This window comes from Fonsecaea monophora (genome assembly GCF_001642475.1).
Source record: "Fonsecaea monophora strain CBS 269.37 chromosome Unknown Scaff146, whole genome shotgun sequence".
Lineage (NCBI taxonomy): Eukaryota > Fungi > Ascomycota > Eurotiomycetes > Chaetothyriales > Herpotrichiellaceae > Fonsecaea > Fonsecaea monophora.
The window spans coordinates 41,103-62,226 of NW_019174077.1; the positions used below are offsets into that span (position 1 = coordinate 41,103).

Below are 21,124 nucleotides of genomic sequence, written 5' to 3' on the forward strand. Positions count from 1 at the left end.
CTCGCTGGCACAAGAATAGGACTACTACTTAGTGGCTCCCGACATGTTCCAGAGAAGGACTCCAATCGCTTGCACCCTCTACAGTTCGCCTCAGTGGTGATTTGAAATTGAAACAGGTATAGAGGGTGCTTAAGCGAGCCACACAGATGGCCCGTCCTCACCGCTCCATTAAACCCGCTGAACGTCGCTCCCATCACATCCCCATCAACATTAATTAGACGGGAGGTTATTCCTTCTCAGCCTTTGTCTGATGCCGTTGAACCCCACTCAGTGGCATTGATATCACTTGCTTGATCTGACAGTCCAGAAGTGCGAGATGACTAGTAGTATCTCAGAGATCCAAACGCGTCAGTCGGATCTTGTCATTGAGGTCGACGATGTGGATTCTGCTCTTGGTGGAGATCTGTCGACTTACACCCGCTCTTTGAGGTCTAGCATTTTCCAGGGTGTACAGGAAAATGGTAGGGCATACCACAGGTACAAAGACGGCTCGTACATCCTTCCCCAGGACGACCTCGAGCAGGAACGCCTGGATTTACAGCACGAGATATTCCTGGTCGCGTTTCATCGAAAGCTTTTCCTTGCCCCCGTTCAGCGATCGATGCAAGAGGTCCTTGATCTAGGGACAGGAACTGGCATCTGGGCCATAGGTTTTGCCGATCAGCATCCTGAATCCAACGTCCTAGGCATCGACCTGAGCCCGATCCAACCGCATGCAGTCCCACCAAATTGCAAGTTGAGATTGACGATTTTGAAGCTCGGTGGACCTTCAAGAGAAAGTTTGATTTTATCCATGGAAGAATGCTCTTAACTTCCTGCTCTGATTTCCCAAGGCTTTTCCGCCGCGCCTTTGATGCCCTGCAGCCTGGCGGGTGGCTTGAAATGCAAGATCTCTACATGCCACTGTTGTGTGACGATGGCACACTTGAAGGCACGGCTTACGGGGAGTGGAATAACAGATATCTAGAAGCCTGTGCAAGGCTTAGAAGGGATCCCTCCTGGACTGCCAAGTACAAGGACTGGATGGTTGAGGCTGGGTTTACTAACGTCAGACAAGAGATTTTCAGGTGGCCAGTCAACCCTTGGGCGAAGAACAAGGCTCTAAAGGAAATAGGTCTTTGGAACATGCTCAATATGCTTGATGGACTGGACGGTTTCACCGTTCGACTCTGGACCACGGCTTTTGGTATGACGGTGGAGGAAATTCAAATATTCCTTGTGCAGGTGCGAAAAGATCTGCGCAACACGAGCATTCACTCGTACTGGCCCATGTGAGTATGCAATCCACTCGGAGAACAGAGGCTGACATTGATGTTTGAGATACGTCGTGTACGGCCAGAAACCATAGGATTGAAAATCAAACAATGTCGCGACTCAGCATCACCAACTCACGGGCCTCCTGTTGCACACGGTTCGAGGTTGGTACTCATGCTATTGTCGATGGCCTGAGCTTGACCGCGTTCCGAGGAAAGCATTTCTCACCATCCACCTAGGGCCTCTCTCTCAGCTACGAAGAGGGATCTTTTGAACGGTGCTAGTAGTACTAGTAGCCAGTAGCTAGAGACAAGGAAACTTGAATATTTCTCAGTGGAGGTCCCGGGTCGAGAAGCTGGGAGAGAAGAGCAAGCGTTGGATGACAACAACCTAAGTCCGACAACAAAGTGCCAATGGACCTGAATTCATCGTCTCTGTTCCCTCGATGAATTGGGTCCAGCGCGCCTGCAGACAACATACTCAGGTGCGCGTTTGCAGGGTTGCAACCTCGAGAGAATGGGAAGGACGACACGGATAGTCCATTGCAGTCGGAATATTGTGTTATCCATACACATCACTCTCGTTTATTTCAATTCTGGCCTATCCTGCTGGACCAGAAATGTCCTATTCCATCTTCAACCAAAATCCCCCGCAAAATCCATCATCAGCCGATACTCCGCGTGGGGAATCACCCCATCGGTTCACAAGGCCACTGCCACTTATAGCAATGTCTGCACTTCCTCCCAGGATTTTCATGAGCTGCGACCGAAATGGCACCGGAGGCTATGACACGGCACCGTCCTCCCGTGTTAATGCCGACATTCCCGCCCTTCAAATGTCCAAATTCTGCCTATATCTCTGTTTTGCCGTCAAAGTAGCACCTATCGGAAAGTCGCCGGTACATGCGGTACATGGAATACATGAGCCGGTGATTATGCGCGCAATCTGTGAAGTCGAAGTGGCAGACGAGGTCGGGAGATTCTCTCGTCAACGGATCCTTCCATCGACCATCACGCTGCGTGGCCTTACTGCAGCGCCTGGACGATCTCAATGAGCTTCATTGATTTAGCCTATATCCATCACCGGTCACGGAATCAGTGGTGCCAGAACTGGGACCATAAAGCACACTTCAGCGCTCAGTGAACGCTGCTCTCTACTTGGGAAACCCTCCTCAATCGAGAATCTATACTAACATGGACACCAAGACATACGACATCACTCACTCGGAGGATCTCGCTGGTGGACGGCAGCAGGAGCATGAATATGGCGACATCCAAGGTACGGCGCGTATACACGCCTCGCGCATGGAAGAGGCTCTTCTGCAGGAGAAGCCGAGACCGCTGCGAAAGAGCTTCTTGAAATTGTATGCTTGTATCTTCATAGCATATCTCTGCTCGGCGACCAATGGCTTTGACGCAAACACTTTTGGTACGTGCCAGGCCATGCCCTTGATCTGACGCTCACTGCTGAATACGAACCCCAGGTGGTCTATCCGCGATGCCACCGTTCATCGACTTCTTCGGCATCAACTCTGACAACCAGGGTCTAATTGCAGCTCTATATGTCATTGGCAATGTGGCCGGCTCCTTTTTCGCTGGTCCATGCTCAGACAAATACGGTCGACGGGTAGGCATGGCCATCGGCTCGACAGTGTGCATCGTTGGGACTATTCTCCAGGCCGCTGCGCAGAATCTCGCCACCCTCGAGGGTGGAAGGTTCATCTTGGGAATGGGTGCCGTCCTCGTGCAGACTGCCGGACCGAGCTACGTCGTGGAGATGGCGTATCCCAAGTATCGTGGACAGCTCACAGGTGGCTTTCAGGCTTGTTTCTTCTTGGGCACCATTGTCTCCACCTGGCTCGAGTATGGATTGTACTACATCAACACCAACTCATCATATATATGGCGACTTCCACTGGCTGTGCAGGGCCTCCCATCCGTCCTCATACTCTGTTTTGTCCGGTTCATTCCGGAGACGCCTCGATGGTAAGCATGGTGAAAAGGAGACGGTGAGGTAATGTGGTGACTGACTGGTTTTGGGAATATCAGGCTCCTAGCTCACGACCGAGTTGAAGAAGCAAAGGCCGTCTTGGTCAAATACCATGGCGATGGCGACCCAGACTCCGTGGTCGTGCGGGTTGAGCTCGAAGAGATGATGGAGGTCATCCGCATCGACGGCGCGGACAAGCGGTTTTGGGACTTCCGCGAGCTGTTCAACACCAGGGCTGCGCGATATCGCACCTTTTTGGTCACCTGCATTGCATGGTTCGGCCAGCTCGATCTGCCCCCGACGAGCTATTACTTCCCTCTCATGGCGAAGACGGCCGGGATCACCAGCGTGCACATCCAGTTGTTGCTGAATGCCCTCCAGACGCCCATCATGATGGTCGCGGCGCTCTGCGGTCTTCGCTTCGTCGAGAAGCTGGGCCGCCGCAAGGTCCTAATGGTCTCGAGCGCCGGCATGTCCGCGTCGGTGGCGGTCATCACGGCGTGCACGGCGAACCAGGCAGGCAAACCCGCCGTCGGGGCCACAGGAGTGGCCTTTCTCTACGTCTTTCTGGTCGTGTTTGCATTTGCATGGGTAAGCGAGCAGGCTGCCTGCACCATCTTCAGCTCTGCCAATAGGGGACTCCTCTTGCTAACGAGGGTTTTGCTCTGCACAGACGCCCATGCAGTCACTCTATCCAGCAGAAGTCCTAACATTCACCGCGAGGGCCAAAGGCAAGTTTCTCCTCTTTCCGTCCCTTTTGCGTTTCCTGCTGTCGCGACTCTCTCTTTCATTTCATTCACAAACACCCCATCCCACTGCAAAGTGCCCACAGAGTTCGACTAAACCGAGTCTAATGCGTGTGTGCGCACGCGCGCGTGTGTGTCCCTTATAGGCATGGCATATCTCAACTTCATGGTCAACTGCGTCAACGTGCTTAACACGTACGTGCCGCCCGTGGCCATCGCCAACTCGGGCTGGCGCTTCTACATCCTCTACGTCGTGTGGGACGCCTTCGGCGTCGTCGTCATCTACCTCTTCTTCGTCGAGACCCGCGGCCGCAGCCTCGAGGAGCTCGACGAGCTGTTCGAGGCGAAGAACCCCAAGCAGGCCAGTCTGGCGTACAAGCACGTCTTCATCAGGAGTGACGGGACGATCAAGGACGCGCCGGAATCTTGATGCGAATCACTCCTGATATGCCCTCTGGGAAGAGGATTTTTTTGAGCAGCATTGGAAGAAGAAGCGCGTGCGGAGAGAGTTACTAGTATGTCGGTACGAGGTATATATGGCTGGTCGAGGGAGTGGAACGTCGCGGGGATGAATTCTGCGAGGCGGGCCATGGACTGCTTCGTAGGGACCCTCGGGTGCCGGTTTGCTCGAGAAAGGAGAAGGGTACCCAAGGTCCGCAAGATTACGCAGTGCCGCGAAAAGACACCAACCAAGTCAAGTGAAGTCTGAACTGGAGGTGTGGAACGGGGATCAGATGGGTATTACATGAACCGTGAGAGCTTGGTAGCGTCTCAACTATGGGGAACGTGCCCGACTTGATGGCGAGTGCATATTACGGGAGGTAGTGGAAGGGTGAGTATCGTGTGTTCCAAGAAGTCTTCGCGCAAAATCTATCGGAGTCATCCAATCCAGCCGAGAAAAATAAACATGTAGCAACACGAGAAATAAGCTATGCGGGTATGGATTCATCCTCTCCACTCAATTCCTGCCCTCGCCGCCGTCAGCCCTTGATGGGATGGCAGGTTTCCCTCGGCGCCGATATCTCCTGGTAGGCAGCGTCTGAATACCATGGCCAGACAGACAGTCACGCCCCTTTTAGTTCTTCGGCAACCCGAGCGCTTCTCTTCTTCCTGTGGAGGCAGGATCCAGATATGGCCTCTCACCAACACCCGAGGCACGTACACCGACTCTGCTTCCCCCAACCAAATGAGTATCGGGCTAGATGTGCGCTCCCGTCAGCAAAATTCTCATGGTGAGGGGGGTCTCGGGCTGTGGGCATGTGGTGAAACACTCTGGGGGCTGGGCAAGGCTAAGATTTAAAAGGGGCAGCCAAGCTTGATGCATCGGACCGCGCGGACTGAGATCCAAAATGTCCCACGCAGTCAAGGGTGATGTGATGATAAACATACCGTTGCGGCATGCAAAGTGCATGAGTTGCTCCAGATCGCACAAGCCTGTTTGGTCCAATGCATTCTCGCCACACAGTCGTGATTGCGGGTGATGAGCCTCAGGACATAATCGCGGATCATCTGGTCCTCATAGTTGTAGACATCGTTGATTCGTGTAACATGTAGCCCGACGCCGGCGAAAAGTGACTTCCACCCCGTCACGGGGTTGGTGCGAATAACAGGGTGCACGGGGGCGAATTTATCGCCGAAATTCAAGGGCGAGCCGCGGGGGGACATCAGTTCGTAACCGCCTGCTTCGGATGCAGATTTGAATACAGGCTGAGCACAGGTGGCGGTCAGGGTCTCGAGGAAAGCAGCAAAAGGTGGTGACAGGCGGTCATAGCTGTAAACATCTCATGTTAATGATGTTGCAAGGAGCAGTCGGAAGGCAAACCATACAGCTCATAACCAGACACCCAAAGTGTGTCTCCACCAGATGGGGGTGTATCTTGCATCCGTAAGAAACTGAAATCCGCTGGGCACTCCTCGAAGAGACCTTCAACATGTCATGGTCAGCTCAATGATCCGGGGCCGGTCGCAGTTGAGAACGAACAGTCACTGTGCCATTCTCGTCCCAAATCTCTCGGCTCGCTCGAGCTGTTTGGTCGATTCTTCATCGTCGCATATAGTTTCTTCATAGCTTCCGAGTTGATAACATAGCTTCTACTCGTCAGTACTCCACGACCCTCGTTCAGAGGGATACTCACATGTTCTCATCGGTTGTTCCGTCCGCCATGGGAATGTTGTTGGGATCATTGTAGAGAGGGTGAACATGTAAGCCATGGTCCTCAGGTCTGCCCGTCAACTTGCCCAAGAGGTATGTGATCTTTTTCTGCTCTTCCACGGTTAAATCATCTTGAGGCGCGCGAAAGAAAACAACGCCACGTTCGCAGATAGTAATGGCAAGGTCTCGAATCTGGTCGTCCGCATTGGGGGCATTTAGCATATCCTTGAGCTTAGCCGTGGGATATTCACGCCCGATGATGGGTGTCACATCGACATATTCGAGGTGGTCAATCGCCCCGGTGGTCTTCAACGGGGCGCGCCGCAACTTCATATGTGATATAGAACCCATTGCTCTCCTGACAGTATACGGCAGAGATATGTTGTGCTGTGGTCGTGGTAGATTCCCTTGCTCCTGGAGTACTCGACTGAATTGTACTCCCCTACGATGAGGAAACGAGCTCTCAGATATGCTTCCAAGCCGTAATATCAATCAACGATCAGCATCGTGGGGCTAGACAGATTGACAGGCACTATCCCTGGCATGAAGTGTTATGCGGAGTCTTCCCACCAACATTGATGTGGGGAGCATGTTTGTTGTCAGATTGGAGTAAGAGTCTTCCCCATGGGGCTTGCTCACGTTGAACCATTTGCCGAAAAGCAGAGCAAGCAGAGGTACTGTACAACGGAGAAATCCTTGGAAATGGGACTCCGGTCGTGCCTCTGTTTGGACTCCGCCCAGCCATTTTCAGCGTCGTCTCTGAGGCATGGAGGACACATGACAACAGGCACAGCTGAGAGAGAACAGAGCAATTAGCCAGCAGGGCGAATGGTTTTCGGAAATGACGGCCACTTTCCGACGGAGGCCTGACAGCAAGATACAACTGCCGAAATGTCTGTTGCTCACGTTTTAGGGCTTGGGTTGCAGTTGATCCTCAGACTGGGCTACAGGGCTGTCAAACATGGAGAGTTGGAGACGAGGAGGATGGGGAGAGGACGGAGAGCCACAATAATGTGGGATTCACAGTAACAAGAGCCTGCGCTCGGTACATGGCGTGTCATGTGACATCGCGTCACTCGTCGCGCTGGGCAAAGTTCCACTGTGTGCTGCTGCCTTGTAGCTGCGTCTCTCTTTGGCTCACTGACTGCGGTGATCCATCAATGTACCGAGTACTTTCAATCGATCGTGTCTAAAGATGTCCTGAAACGTCTTGGCCTTTTATGTGCTCCCCTACCCGTGGATGCTATCAATATGGTCTTCACTGACAGCGAAGACGACGATTTAGATGCTCCGCGTATTAAGCGAGAAGGTGTACGCAGTGGCGAAACCCTCGCAGAAAAGGTAAACACAAGTCTAAGTGAGAGGTTTGATGCCAGTCCAAGCACGGCCAGCGAGGTGGAAATCTCAGACTGCGTAACAGGGCAAAACCATCGAACAGCACAAAAGCGAACCCAACCTGAACCTGCTGAACCCCAGCGAACGCTTTACGATTCCGCCGACGAGGAACTTGAGCGGATTGAGCAGGAATGGGAGAAAGGTGAAGATGAGAAAGCCAAGAGTAAGACATCAAAGACCAAGAAAAGCCACGGGTTGACCGCCAAACTCGTTGAAGCTGTCGACAATGGGTTTGCGCCTCGTTCGAGGCTCAAGAAGGCCACAGGCACAACTGGAGTTGGAAGAGCAACAGGACCTGTCAGGAAACGTCGGAGGGTAAGAAATCACGGCGACTCTGACTCGGATGAGGATCTCATGGAATGGACCATGCCAGACTATGTCAGAAGTCGAAGAGCAAAATTTGACGACCGTGCAAAGCAGCTGCGGGAAGGTGGCTTGGCCCTACCCCCTAGATACGACGATGTCGAGTTCTCGGACGATGAGAGGCTACGGGAGTTGAGGGAGCGACCGGACTTTCCCATACCAACAGCATCTCGGGAATACAAGGACATTGAGTTGCGCTATTCACTTGGACTCATCCCTGCTCCGATTGCACAATTCTTGCGTGACTACCAGATTAAGGGCGTGGCATTCATGCATGAACTTTTCGTGTACCAGAAAGGTGGCATTCTCGGTGACGATATGGGTTTGGGCAAGACCGTTCAGGTGATTGCATTCTTGACTGTGGCCTACGGCAAGACTGGGGACGAACGCGATCAGAAGAGGATGAGAAAGATGCGCAGAACGAAGCAGTGGTACCCGCGAACTCTTATCATCTGCCCAGGTACCCTCATGGAGAATTGGAAAGATGAATTCCGCCGTTGGGGCTGGTGGCATGTTGATCTCTACCATGGAGGGGCCACACAGAGACATGATGTACTCTTGCAAGCCCAAGCGGGTATGTTGGAAGTCATGATCACTACATACCACACATATCGAGCCAACAAAGGCGAAATCAACATGATTCAGTGGGATTGTGTTGTTGCTGACGAGTGCCATATCATCAAAGAACGAAGATCAGATACCACCAAGGCTATGACTGAAATCAATGCTCTCTGTCGTATCGGTCTTACAGGAACCGCCATTCAGAACAAGTATGAAGAACTATGGACCCTTCTCAACTGGACTAACCCGGGCAAGCTTGGACCAGTCTCGACCTGGAAGACATCGATTTGTATACCTCTCAAGTTGGGCCAGAGTCACGACGCTTCACAGTATCAATTGGCAAGGGCTAGGAAGACGGCAAAGATGCTCGTCCAGAACCTTCTGCCTCAATTCTTCCTTCGACGAACAAAAGCCCTCATCAAAGACCAACTGCCCAAAAAGTCAGATCGTGTGGTGTTTTGCCCTCTCACAGGGACTCAGGCAAGAGCATATCAAAACTTTCTCGACAGTGATATCGTTCAATACATCAAGACAAGCGGTGATCCATGCATGTGTGGAAGAAAGAAGAAGGCGGGATGGTGCTGCAGGATGACACTCGACGATGGCAGCGCATGGCAAAGTTGGGTGTTTCCAGCAATCGCAGTTCTTCGAAATCTCTCAAATCACTTGGCCCTTCTCATACCACAAGGGTCGGACCCGGCAGACCAACAAGCAAAGGATCTCGAGATGCTCCAAATTGCAATGCCAGACAAGTGGAAGGAAATTTACCGGACCCGGGACAGTATCATGCACACTGGTAACCCTGAGTATTGTGGTAAATGGCGAGTGTTGAAGAAGCTTCTCGCCTTCTGGCATGAACAAGGAGGCAACAAAGTCCTCATCTTCTCGCACAGCGTCCGCTTGCTCAAGATGCTGCAGAATTTGTTCATCAGCACAAAATTCAACGTCAACTACCTTGATGGAAGCATGCAATATGAAGATCGGTATGCGGCAGTCAAAGAATTCAACACTGATCCGACACAATTCGTTTTCCTGATCAGCACTCGAGCTGGAGGCGTTGGGCTGAATATCACATCTGCAAACAAAGTCGTCATCGTAGACCCGAACTGGAATCCCAGCTACGACCTACAGGCACAAGACAGGGCCTACAGAATCGGTCAGACGAGGGACGTGGAAGTCTTCCGACTGATCAGTCAAGGGACCTTGGAAGAGATCGTCTACGCCCGCCAGATCTATAAGCAGCAACAAGCGAATATTGGTTACAACGCCACATCTGAGCGTCGCTATTTCCACGGTGTCCAGGACAGCAAGGATCAGAAAGGCGAGATCTTTGGGTTGAAGAATCTTTTTGCATATCAGAACGAGCATCAGGTCCTGCGCGACATTGTGAACAAGACGAATATTGCAGAGTCAAAAGCCGATGTCCGCGTTGCAAATCTAGAGCTTGAAGAGCACGACTCCGACGACATCGATGCTGAAGGTGGAATCAAGGATGAAGAAGGTGTAGCATCTCCAGTCAAAACCGACCCGGAGTCGGAAGACGCGGCAATGTCCCAACTCGCAGCTGAGATCATTGGAGATGAAGGTCGGTCATCTCGCTCCCGTTCGAAAACGCCTTTTGGCCCTGCCAGAACGGGCGTCAAGAAACACGATCCGGTCCAAGCCATTCTCTCTTCGGTGGGAGTGTCATATACGCATGAGAACAGTGAAGTTATTGGGTCATCGAAAGTCGAAGCCCTCTTGTCCAAACGAGCCGAAGAAGCCGCAGCCAACAATCTACACTGGGACACTCAAGAGCAACAGGCTAAGGTATTCTTGGACGACGCGTCGCAGTCCCAACACAGCGATGGGAGCGAGGATGTTTATGACTATGCGTATGACGATCCATACCATGAAGAGCAACACGGAGGGACTCTCACGCCCGATGGCAGCAACGTGCGATACAAATACCGTCCGCCTCAAGCTGTTCGGAGACGACAGTTCTGCAGCATGGCTAGATGGGCTGGCTACGGAGACGATGTGGTGGCTTTTGCGTTGGTGGTGGAGAACTGGAGCCAGGCGCAACGACGAGAGTGCCTTGACCGTTTCTACCGCCATAGGAGAGATGTGCTCCGTGGGCTCGTGAAATCTGAGAGCGCGGAAGAGGGTGTGAAGAAGGAAGAGGTCAAGAACGAGAATCTCCAGACGGGAGATTCAAGTGTTAAGCCCGACCACAATACCAGGCAAGACATTACGAAGGTCAAGATGGGCACAGAACCAAAAAAGGAACACGATGCAGAGGTGGTCGACATTGAGACGGCGAGTGAAGATGAAGACGATGAGCTGTAATTTCTGCTTGTGGAGAGGGATAAACGGAACCTTCCACGAGGAAAAGTACCAGGATGTGATGATTCACGATGTCGATGACCTTTGATACCCTGGGCTATATTCGGAGATATTTCAATGTGCCTTGGAAATCGCCTGGAATGGCTGCAAGCACGTCTTTACCTAATCACTTGGTTTCTTTCGATTTTCTTGCTCTGAATGTAAGGATACGCCGAACTCTGGCAAGGGTTCTGGTGTTTCTGATACATGGAGCACTGCGATTTGACTCAGTCGAAGTCGACGTCTCGAACGCATTGAATCACCGTGATCTGCTCCGCGCCACTGTATCCACGAGGTATGGGACTTCGGTGAAGGCAATTCTCGATTGCGACGATCCTTTGGAGGGGGTAGTCGACAGTCGATGTATGCATATGTACATTTTATATAAATATATTATATACGGAGTACACCCTGAACTGTGCTTCGTCCATTGCCGGTCTCGTTCAGGAAACAGAGCGATGCCGCTTTAATCAGGCACGTGACGGTGCATCGGGAACGCCCAGCCGAGGACGGGAGAGCCTCGAGCAACCAGAGGGAGCCAAGGCAATCACCATAAGCCATACTTTCCAGAACATTCGCTATCTCGCTATCCGTAGACAAGTCAGCAAACGCCCAAGCCATCGACCCCTTGGAAAAAGCCGGGGAAAAGAGGAAAAGCATGTCGGATCTTTCAGAATCGTTCGTGGCATCCATTGCTCGGGCTCTCGGCTCGGACCAAGTTCCCTGTGTCCTCTGGGGCCACTATCCTTCTTAATGTCCATGGAGTGCCATCAATCATTAACGTACGTATCCTCGATCAAGAAACATTCCAGGCTCTGAGCTAATGCTCTACAAGTCGATTGACTTTGTCATTCCGGACGACCGTTTGCGGGTTAGCATGAAGACTATTTCTCGATTCAAGGGCCTCGAGCCATGTCCAGACTGGGAAATGTGCCCCTCAAGCTCGCATGAGCGGTACACGCCGCCACCGGCATTTCATATCCACATCAAAGATTCAGAGGTTACCGTGGCCCTCTATCCGCAATCCGAGACTCTTTGGTTCCTGCCACCACTTGACAGCTCTCTATTGTCTCCGAACAAATTTATGCTTCCCTCGCATTTCGTCCTTGCGTCCGACCAGACTGTTCTCCCACCCTGGCGGCCGGGTCGGGGATCGGGCGTCTTTAAGTCGGACAGTGATCCAGTGGTCGTCCCCAAGTCTCATATCTTGCTGGAAGCCTTTCTGCGTCTGTACGCGCGCGATTCAGGGAAGCGCATAGGTGCCTTTGCGATGGCAATGATTGGATACATGGAGGAGTATGTCGATGATAATGGGCTTTTGGACGCAAACTTGCTTCCGGAGCCCCTCAGATCGTCCTATAAGGAGCTTAGACGAGGGATCAAGCCGGTTTCCCAATGGACCCAGGAGTTGAAGGAGGCTCTTGGGATACTTGAGGATTCCGAGGATGATCGCAACTATTGGAACGCCGCTTTTTAGATTGTCTCCGATCGAACAACTTGGGAGCTGGGGAAGATCCTGACAGCTCAAAGCGATGATACTTGAAGTTTCCCAGGTAATAGATTAGAGCTATTAAGTACGCGACACTAGTCTCGTTTCTGTTACATACGAAAGGAAACCGCCGGCCTCAAATCTTACAAGTTACTCGGTAGTGAACATAAATACCTACTCACCCCTCGGCAGGGTGCCAAACTTGAATGTTTGGCATCGCTCTGAAATGCGCCAGCTTTCCACGATTTTGGTAAGGCTGTGAGGCCGCGCTGCTGGCCGGAAGAACTATGCCGCGTCAACCCATTGGGACGAACGTATGCGCCGTAAGCTGTGTGTTACGGACAGCCTCATGAGGCCGCGGGAGACCAGGGGCTATTACAGGAATGAGAAGAGCACCGTACAAGGTCCTGTACGTAGGTAAAATCAGGTAGCGTTGTCCACGCTGAAATTGTGCAATCTTTTCTGGAGTCACACCACGCGGCGACCACCCCAACAACGGGATGGTAGTATAGTCTTCTCCTCTCCCACGGCGCCACTTAGTGCAGTACGAGGTACATCTATAGAGTTGTGGCGATTCATTTGAGGCGGACGAGAACAATTGGAGGCTTATCGCCCATGGTCTTCCACTTCCATTCCACGATTCCAGACGCTTCCAGTAAGTCTCGAAGACGCTCATAGCCGTAATTGCGTGCACGCAAATCAGGTGAGATTTTGCTCAGATAGCTGCCGACGTCGCTAGGTTGACCCAATTGTCGGTGTAGATTGGTGCATTGGTCACCGCCAATGCCAACCCCTTGAGTGCCGCCTGATCTAGAGGTCTCGTAGTTTGCTGTGTACGAACAAGAACCGGAGCCATGGCTTCCCGAGGTGATTTAGGTGCAGCAAGCGACTCCTCGAGCTCGACGTTGAGGGCATCAAAGTACATAAATTCGTGGCAGGCAGCAATAAAGGCAGTATTGGTCTTGCGCTCTCCAAAGCCATAGACCGTCACGCCCTGCTCGCGGATGCGGGCTGCAAGGCGCGTGAAGTCGCTGTCGCTTGAAACGATACAGAAGGCAGAGAAGCGGCCCGTATATAGGAGGTCCATAGCGTCGATTATCATAGCGCCGTCAGTAGAGTTCTTTCCGCTTGTATACGCAAATTGTTGCATTGGCGTTATCGAGTTATTCAGCAGGCAACCTTTCCAGCTCTTCAAGGAAGGACTGGTCCAGTCGCCATAAATCCGTCTCACGCTGGCAGTGCCGTAGTTGGCGATTTCAGCCATGAGGCCAGTGATGATTTTGGGAGAGACATTGTCTCCGTCGATCAGAAGCGCTATATTGGAGTTGTTGGTTGTCATTCCGATCTCGTGTAAGGTTTATTTGGCGTAGTAGTCTGATGTCTGTGTGCACACAGTTAGTCTGTACATTGAAATGCATCCTGAACCGCCTGACCTAAGCAGTGCGGATTGTGGGGTATCACTTGGTGTATTCTTTCAGCCTCAGCCAGCTGTCGCTGCCGAAGCTACAAAAAGCCACTTTCGTTTGGTGGCTAATTTGGCTGACAGCCCCTCATCCAGTTTTAATCAGAAGTCTTTAGTTAATATGCCATGGCCTCCAAACAGGGTAAACTAGCCAAGGACTACGCACGCCCCGATGGGCGGATAAGTAGGAAGAGGCTTCGAGTCTCTGTGTATAGGGGCCATAGCTACCTAGCCTTGGTTTATTCCTTCTGTCGACCTAGCTAACAGCCTCCGCGGGCTTCTCTTACATAGTGGTATTTGAGCAATTGAGACGTGTTGCGTTGCAATACCGTGTTAGATAAGTGTTACAACTCAGGGTTGTTGCAAATCGTGTGGTGGGAACTTATATACCTATAACCTGGGCCAAGAGATCGTGAGGGATGACCAACCACGAAGTGCGTACATGTCCTCGCTGGTTTAAATTGTATAGTGGATTGATGATGTATCAACCAGAACCCAGGGTCTTCGGAAACAGATTTGTTGGTGGCACAGAGAACGAGGCTCAATATCGAAATGGTTGTTTGTGATACCTTCCCGACGTGATGAGGCGTCCGGATTGCAGACGCCCATTCATCTGCTGGACTAGTGCGACTGATGTTCTTGACTCCAGACGGGGCAATGAGTCCGGCCTTTTTATTGTCTGGATCCTTGGGGTTTCCACTTATTGGGGAATGACACCAGTAAACAGGTACGTCTATACTCAGCGAGAGACGCGCGATGATTATCTAGTCCTTCCACGCTCACTGGGGTGGTGGAATATGGTTGTGGGCTGATTCTTGCCAACAGATCCCAGGGCCACCAATATTGAGAGCTAAGCGACGACGAACACATGGCCTACAGAAAGTTCCGTACCAGAAATATCGTACAGCACTTCCTAGGCATTTTCAGAGCATCGAAGTCGTGGAGGACTGTCCATAGCACAAGGGGCTGCTGCCTTGGGTATTGTTTGCGTGGAAGAGTCCTTGGGAGTGAGTGGGAAGTTCGTGTTTGTTTTCAGACGATCATTAGCACCTTGAAGGTTTGTGTCTTCGTCAACAGACTCCGGTATTCCTGGCGAGGGGTTCCTGGCCAGGGAGAAGATGCTCAGCGACAATTCCTGTTGCAGGAAGAATTGGAGGCAGGCGTGAGCTCGGAGCTGGAGCACTCCAAGAACTAGTCAAACAAGGCAAGCTGGAGGTATGCGTCTTCCTTTCGGGTGGTTTCCATGGCTGTTTGACAGGTACAAACAGGTTGGCAGCTTGATCCAGTTCGTTTGCACAATATTAAAAGTTAAGTCTGGATGTATGGATAGATTGCAGGTAGTGAGCTGCTCCTTATTCATCAGCATCCTCTACACTTGTTCCTACCGAGCCAAACATCGACCATCGTGCTGGCGCAGAGTCATCAGAGCAACATCCTACCTAGGGCGCACGAACGATCTTTCCGATAGCCAATTGTGACCCTGCCAGCGAAATGGGCGACAGCACCAAGATTTGGGTACCAATAACAGTTGTCGGCTGCATCCTCGTCTTTCTTGTCTTCTTCTGCTGCCCACCGTGTGGCAACGACGACGACTATATCGAACGACGGCCGACGAGAAGGATACCATCACGTCATCTGCCGACTGGATTACCTTGGGAAGAGGTCACCACGTTCAGCTCCTTTCCAACTCGCCCGAGACCGGTGTTTCTGGGGCCACGCAGCGGACGACGTGGGTTGAGTCCACCGTGGATTGACAGACCATCAGAGTACTATCCTGGAGTCAACATCATCGAGAGAGAACCTGTATTCGCGCGAAGATGATCAGTGGGCTGAAGCAAGAGCGGATTTTGCGGCGATTGTGGGTGGGGGAGGCGAGGTGTCCTGGAGATCTTTGAATGGTGTCGACAGGGATGTTTTGGCAGGGTTGAATGTGATCGCGAGGATTGCGGACGGAAGCTGGGGAATTCGACTTTGGCACTCTGATCACAATAGTATTGTGCTCGTGTGGGCTTTTGGGGCGGAAAGAAAGCCCGCAGGTTGTGGAGATGGATTGTGGGCACATGCGAGAACGATGGATGGCAAGCTTGCCGAGATATCAAGTCAGGGGAATTGAATGGGAACGAGAAGGCGACTATTAGATTTATCGTGATGTTGTTGCCGATGATGTAGACAAGGAAGGAGGAGGGTGGTGAGGGGGATTGGGACTGACTGCCAGTGTTGTGCCTAAATCTGAAGAAATGTCAAACATGCGCTAATCACTTGTTCTTCCGTTGCTTACAAGTCGATCCTCCATTCTTCATCCACCATCCCCCGACTTCCATTCTTCCTCTCCATCATCCAAGCTTCTTTCCATCATTGACTACTCGTGTGCGCTAGGAATGGAAGTTCCTAGCCAACCGACGACAAACGGGCATTGCTAAAGCTTGCCAGCATCCAAACGACCGGTTCAAACTGCCAAAGGACACAGCAGAGCAATTTGGACGCTTATCGACCATCAGCAACCACGCCTAGTGGGACACCTGTTTTGCGCTCCCTTTCTGACCTCTCGGACTTACCATAATCACTGTGGCTGCCAGCCTGGTGCAAATCCGCGAACCCTGTACACTCGACGTGCGTCCATCGACCAGACGAAACTGCATGGGCCGTAGTGCTTGGAGTTCATGAGGTGGATAGACTTAAAAATCTCGTCTACTGGTGATTTTGAGAACTCCTTTCTCCACAAGATCTTAGTTTCGTCGTGTTCTCAACACAAGTGCTCGGAAGCATGAACGAACGGGTTGCCTAGGTGTAATGCCGAGACTGGCGCACGCTTTACTGGACCTCCACCACTCCATCGTGATCATTTGACTACTAGGCGGCTTGGGCAATGACTGTCGATATGTCGTCGATCGCTGTGTTTTATATGGTAGAACCCCCACAAGACGTCCCAGACCAAGGAACTGGGTGTCAATGGCCCTTTGTTTCGGACATTTGAGACATGTGTCACGTATTGTATATGTCCCACCAAGGCGGAGAGCCTTCCTGAAAGACTTTGAGAGGACTGACTGGGACTCCCGTTTGTTGGCTGACTATGAGTTTGGTAGATTCCAGTTCTGCATCTACTTGACCGGTTCTCTACGAATAGCACCAATGTGCAATGCCTCCAGCTGAACCAAGGCGCTACTTGCAAGTCCCGACAGCCGGAAGATGATCCTATTGCCTGGTATATTCTGTTTGTCATGCTAATAATGGGACTTCCTCACCAGCCAGCCAAGTTCTGGACGGCAGCAGCTAGACTGAAAGCGGCATCAATCGACCCTCTGCATCGAAAATTACTGGTCGCCTCATGCAGACATGTCGTACCGAGACTGCAGCGGCTCGCGCCTTGTTGAGAGGAAGAAGAGGCAGAAAACACAAGGCGTAATCCCAACTTACTACGACATGGAGTGGACTGATCAGACAGGTTCTTGTTGGACGATATCCATCTCCTACGGACATGTCTTCACAAGCCTGACAGCCTCGGCCAGGTAAAACCCGCAACGCCAGACCGATACTCTTCCTCGCGGTGTGCCTACAACTGCACAGCCTCAAACCCGTGCCCAGACTTCTATCTCTCCCAAATCTGCCTGCCTGGTCTAACTGTCCTATCCTTTGCCGTTAAGCAGATGTCCTTTTACCCCACAATGCCATGAAAGTGGCTCTGGGGTGGCTGCGCCTTGGGTTAAGCTCGACCGCACCACAGATTGTCTTGTCAACCAGTGCCTAACCCCTCAAACTCTGATCCCGGTTATCGCATATGACTGTCCTAATGATCCTCTTTAGTTAGCCTCCTGTTAGTCGATTCTGAACAATACTTGTCTAGAAAACATCAACTAACCGTGCCTCGGAAAAGGCAAGGGAAGAGGAAACCAAATCGATCAATATACGACTGCTTTAACGTGCATTCACATTGGAAAATACGACCATAAACCCTCTGACTTGGGACGCACTCGATAGGCTGTTCCCAACATAACACATGACGACAATAAGTCAGAACGTTTCATGGGTTCAAAGCAAATAGTTCTTGGATGGAGCCTTGCACGGAAGACAGGCAGACAATGAAAGTCTTGCCCTCGGGCGGCAATCTTCCTTCTGTTCACTACCTGGACGGCTATGTCCCTGCAATGGATCCAACCCTAGGTCAATGGGCTATACCTAACTGTCCCGGGACACCGGGTCCCTCATACCATAGACACGACACTGGTCCTACTTTGGCAGGATGCCAGCGTCTTGGAGCCAAAAATACATACAGACCATTCTGCAACGCTCCTCAGTACCTCGACCCTCCACTCTATAATGAGTCGGCTACATATCACAACCTCGACGGATCACTCCCACCCTTGCGTACCGAACCAAGCAATCCGATTACAAGAGTCGCGGCGTGTGGCGCACTGGTAGATGCCTATGCCGGTGAGCTGTCGCCATCGTTCAACACAGGGCACTCACTCAATGGAAGTACAAGTACCGCAACGTCGCTTGGCTCACATGGTTCTGGATCTCCCCTCGGCCAGCTGCCTCCAACTCGGAACCGATGTCAAGCACCACTGTCTGGAAACAGGATTGAGCGGTTGCTGCAAGAGTACGAGGAGTCGGGATCAAGAGGGTGGAAGGGACCTGCGAATGATGGCGATGTTGTCTCAATTGGTACACGTTATACAAGGTCGATGATGCCTATGGATCACTCAGGATGGGAACGGCAGAGGCAGTCTGAATATGATCGCAGGTGTGCCATGGAGCTTGCTGGGGACGCCCCACAAGACTATCACGAACTTCTCGTGGCAGAGCCAAATCGATCGTCGGAGGAAGGAAGCCGAACACAGGCTGCTCAAGATGATATCATCCGGCGAGAACAAGAAGAGCTGGAAGCCTTGTTTGAGCCTATCCGCAGGTTACAAGACGCATGGAACAGGGAAGACGACCTCGTTATCCACCAAGAGCCAGAGATGGCACAATCATTTGCAGCACAGAGAGAAAGGGAAGGAAACAGGGTGATACACGAAAGCCAGAGACATATGCATGCCAAAATACAGGCAGAAGACGCTCGTCAATTAGACGAGGACGCGAAGCTTGCTCGAGCTTTATTCGAGATCGAGAACGAGGTGCGAGCGTCGCCAGAAGGGTATGGACACCAATCGACCTGGACAGACGAGTTGATGGGTTCGGGGAGCCAATGGTCATTGGGCCCATTACTGCCACGGCGCCGCAGGACGGGGACAAGCCCTTTCCAATGGCTCAAAAGAGCACTGGGTCTTGCGACAAACCAATCGGCAGTCCCGGTCTCGGCTGGTATCTCTCATCCGCATCAGAATATCCTGGTACCAAACGAGCCAAACAGTATTCGATCTTCGCCACCTCGAGATGCTAACCCAGTAAAAGGGATAGGCACAATCAGAAGCTCTGGTGGTGTTGAAAGTGCGCGTGAGAAGCGAGAAAGGCAAAGGTCGTCAACAGCAGACCGAGACGCTATCTCTATCGGTCTGAGTGTGACAGAAGATGTGCAGGATGCATGGAAACACGACCCTCGGAAGAACGAAAGTTCTGCGCGCCATGCTAAAGAAGCTGGTGCCACGGAACAACGAGCATCTGCAGGGCTGGGGCGTCCCCACCGCAAGGAATGGCAGCAACGCCGTGCAGGCCAAAAAGGACAAGAGGAGCAAACGAGGACGCGTGCGGCCAGGCCGGTTGAGTGCACCGCCTGTACCGAGCCCGTCCCCAGGAAGCAAACGTGCCGGTTAGGATGCAAGCACCGTTACTGTCAAACCTGTCTGGAGACAGCCATTCAGATGGCAGTAAAGGACAAGAAGGCCTTCCGATGTTGCAGCGTGCAGGTCGAGCCAGATGTCGTTTCTCGATGGCTTCCAGCAGAAGTCCAGAGCGCGTACAAAGCCGTACTTGAGGAGCTTTCCACCCCCAACCCGACATACTGCCACAGCAGGAGATGCTCGGCTTTCATCCCTTCGGCCAACTATGTCGGCGAGACGGCTCTGTGCCCCCGCTGCTCGAGCGTGACCTGTCGACTGTGCAAGAAGAAGGCGCACGCAGGAAATATTTGCGAGCAAGACACCGCGGGCCAAGCGCTACTGAGCTTGAGCGAGACCCGGAAGTGGATGCGGTGTCCGCATTGCAAGACCATGGTGGAGCGGATCTCGGGATGTCTCCATATGACTTGTCGGTGCGGGACGGAATTCTGCTACAACTGTGGGAAAGCGAGATGGCGGTGTCGCGGGGCAAAGTGTACTCGGAGGTGATTCAGGCCATCAGCTTCGGGAACATTTGGCACTATGGCCAGTCATCGGCAGCAGTGTCTCTTAGAGGGTAAGATGGGACCACAAGGCCGAACCAGCTCCATCGTCGCACGGCTGCGAAAACCCACGACGAGGTCAAGTGTCACGAGCGTTTATGGTGTGTTGAGCGACCTGGTCGAGATTCCCCCAAAGCAAGGCAAGACAGGGTATGTACGTAGTAGTTGTGTTGGGGAAATGAGAGCCATACTAGTTGTCTCGGTAGGTATCTACCTGGGTAGGTAGTAGGTAGATAGAGACTTTGTACTTGTACGTACTAGACAAGCATAATGTATCCCCGATTTCCTGATCAGGACGGAGCTGTGTCCTATATACTCGGACACACAGACGCACCGGTTAAGGCACCGGAAACAAGATAGTGGTTGTCATTTGGTGTGGTGCGTGCCTGCCCACACAGAAATATGGAGACGCATATCCATACACGACCACGCAGATGTTCGCACTAGTTCCTCTGCACATGGCAAGCATAAGGCAAGGAGAACGAATATTTGGTAACGACGTTGCGATTGCGATTGCGATTGTGTTTTTACAATGGTTACCTAGGTAGCAAGGTAGGTAGCTTGACAGCGTCTCTGGTAGCAGTTCCCTGTGTGCCTCTTACACTGCACTGTTACCCCAGGACAGGCCAGACACGCCAGGATACTCTCTCCTTGCCAGTTTGATAACCCTCGGGCATCTCCTCCGCTAGTTGCCTACCTACCTATCGACCAGCCCAACCCTCGGGAATCAAAATCGACCCGACTTCCTCGACCCCCCGCTCCATGACGAGCAGGTTATACGCGGCGGCGGCGTTGGCGGTGTCCATGACGTCGACCTTGATGCCCAGGTCCTCGGAGAGGAACTTCCTCGTCTCGCGCGAGAGCATCCACAGTCTGCGCCCCGTGCCGAGGATGAGGAGGTCTGGTTTCGGGTAGAGGAGGGAGAGGAGACCAAGGGTGGATGGCGGGAAGGTCAACAGGCCGCGCGGGTTGAGGAAGGCTGTAAATCCAGAGTCTTTGGGTGGTGGTGGTGGTGGTGGTGGTGGTGGTG

The 21,124-nt window shown here is 52.2% G+C and overlaps 7 protein-coding genes across 7 annotated transcripts; 5 read left to right on the plus strand and 2 right to left on the minus strand.

The window, feature by feature from the left end:
- Positions 1–316: 316 nt before the first annotated feature.
- Positions 317–2,308, plus strand: AYO21_11164 (hypothetical protein; the record flags this gene model as incomplete). Its single annotated transcript, XM_022661061.1, has 3 exons — positions 317–735; positions 834–1,271; positions 2,002–2,308. The coding sequence occupies 3 exons, from the start codon at positions 317–319 to the stop codon at positions 2,306–2,308; spliced, it is 1,164 nt and encodes a 387-aa protein (XP_022506637.1).
- A 139-nt stretch (positions 2,309–2,447) lies between these two features.
- On the plus strand, positions 2,448–4,419 carry AYO21_11165 (hypothetical protein; the record flags this gene model as incomplete). Its single annotated transcript, XM_022661062.1, has 5 exons — positions 2,448–2,682; positions 2,738–3,239; positions 3,303–3,834; positions 3,929–4,076; positions 4,136–4,419. 5 exons carry the CDS (start codon positions 2,448–2,450, stop codon positions 4,417–4,419), a joined length of 1,701 nt encoding a protein of 566 aa, XP_022506638.1.
- An 859-nt stretch (positions 4,420–5,278) lies between these two features.
- Positions 5,279–6,492, minus strand: AYO21_11166 (hypothetical protein; the record flags this gene model as incomplete). Its single annotated transcript, XM_022661063.1, has 5 exons — positions 5,279–5,326; positions 5,379–5,760; positions 5,817–5,913; positions 5,971–6,077; positions 6,125–6,492. 5 exons carry the CDS (start codon positions 6,490–6,492, stop codon positions 5,279–5,281), a joined length of 1,002 nt encoding a protein of 333 aa, XP_022506639.1.
- Positions 6,493–7,392: 900 nt separating this feature from the next.
- On the plus strand, positions 7,393–10,788 carry AYO21_11167 (hypothetical protein; the record flags this gene model as incomplete). The annotated part of the gene is made up of 1 exon (XM_022661064.1): positions 7,393–10,788. The coding sequence occupies one exon, from the start codon at positions 7,393–7,395 to the stop codon at positions 10,786–10,788; it is 3,396 nt and encodes a 1,131-aa protein (XP_022506640.1).
- Positions 10,789–11,647: 859 nt separating this feature from the next.
- Positions 11,648–12,301, plus strand: AYO21_11168 (hypothetical protein; the record flags this gene model as incomplete). The annotated part of the gene is made up of 1 exon (XM_022661065.1): positions 11,648–12,301. The coding sequence occupies one exon, from the start codon at positions 11,648–11,650 to the stop codon at positions 12,299–12,301; it is 654 nt and encodes a 217-aa protein (XP_022506641.1).
- A 727-nt stretch (positions 12,302–13,028) lies between these two features.
- Positions 13,029–13,652, minus strand: AYO21_11169 (hypothetical protein; the record flags this gene model as incomplete). The annotated part of the gene is made up of 1 exon (XM_022661066.1): positions 13,029–13,652. The coding sequence occupies one exon, from the start codon at positions 13,650–13,652 to the stop codon at positions 13,029–13,031; it is 624 nt and encodes a 207-aa protein (XP_022506642.1).
- A 4,871-nt stretch (positions 13,653–18,523) lies between these two features.
- AYO21_11170 (UV damage endonuclease uvsE) lies at positions 18,524–20,112 on the plus strand (the record flags this gene model as incomplete). Its single annotated transcript, XM_022661067.1, has 2 exons — positions 18,524–19,681; positions 19,729–20,112. The coding sequence occupies 2 exons, from the start codon at positions 18,524–18,526 to the stop codon at positions 20,110–20,112; spliced, it is 1,542 nt and encodes a 513-aa protein (XP_022506643.1).
- Between the last annotated feature and the right edge of the window lie 1,012 nt (positions 20,113–21,124).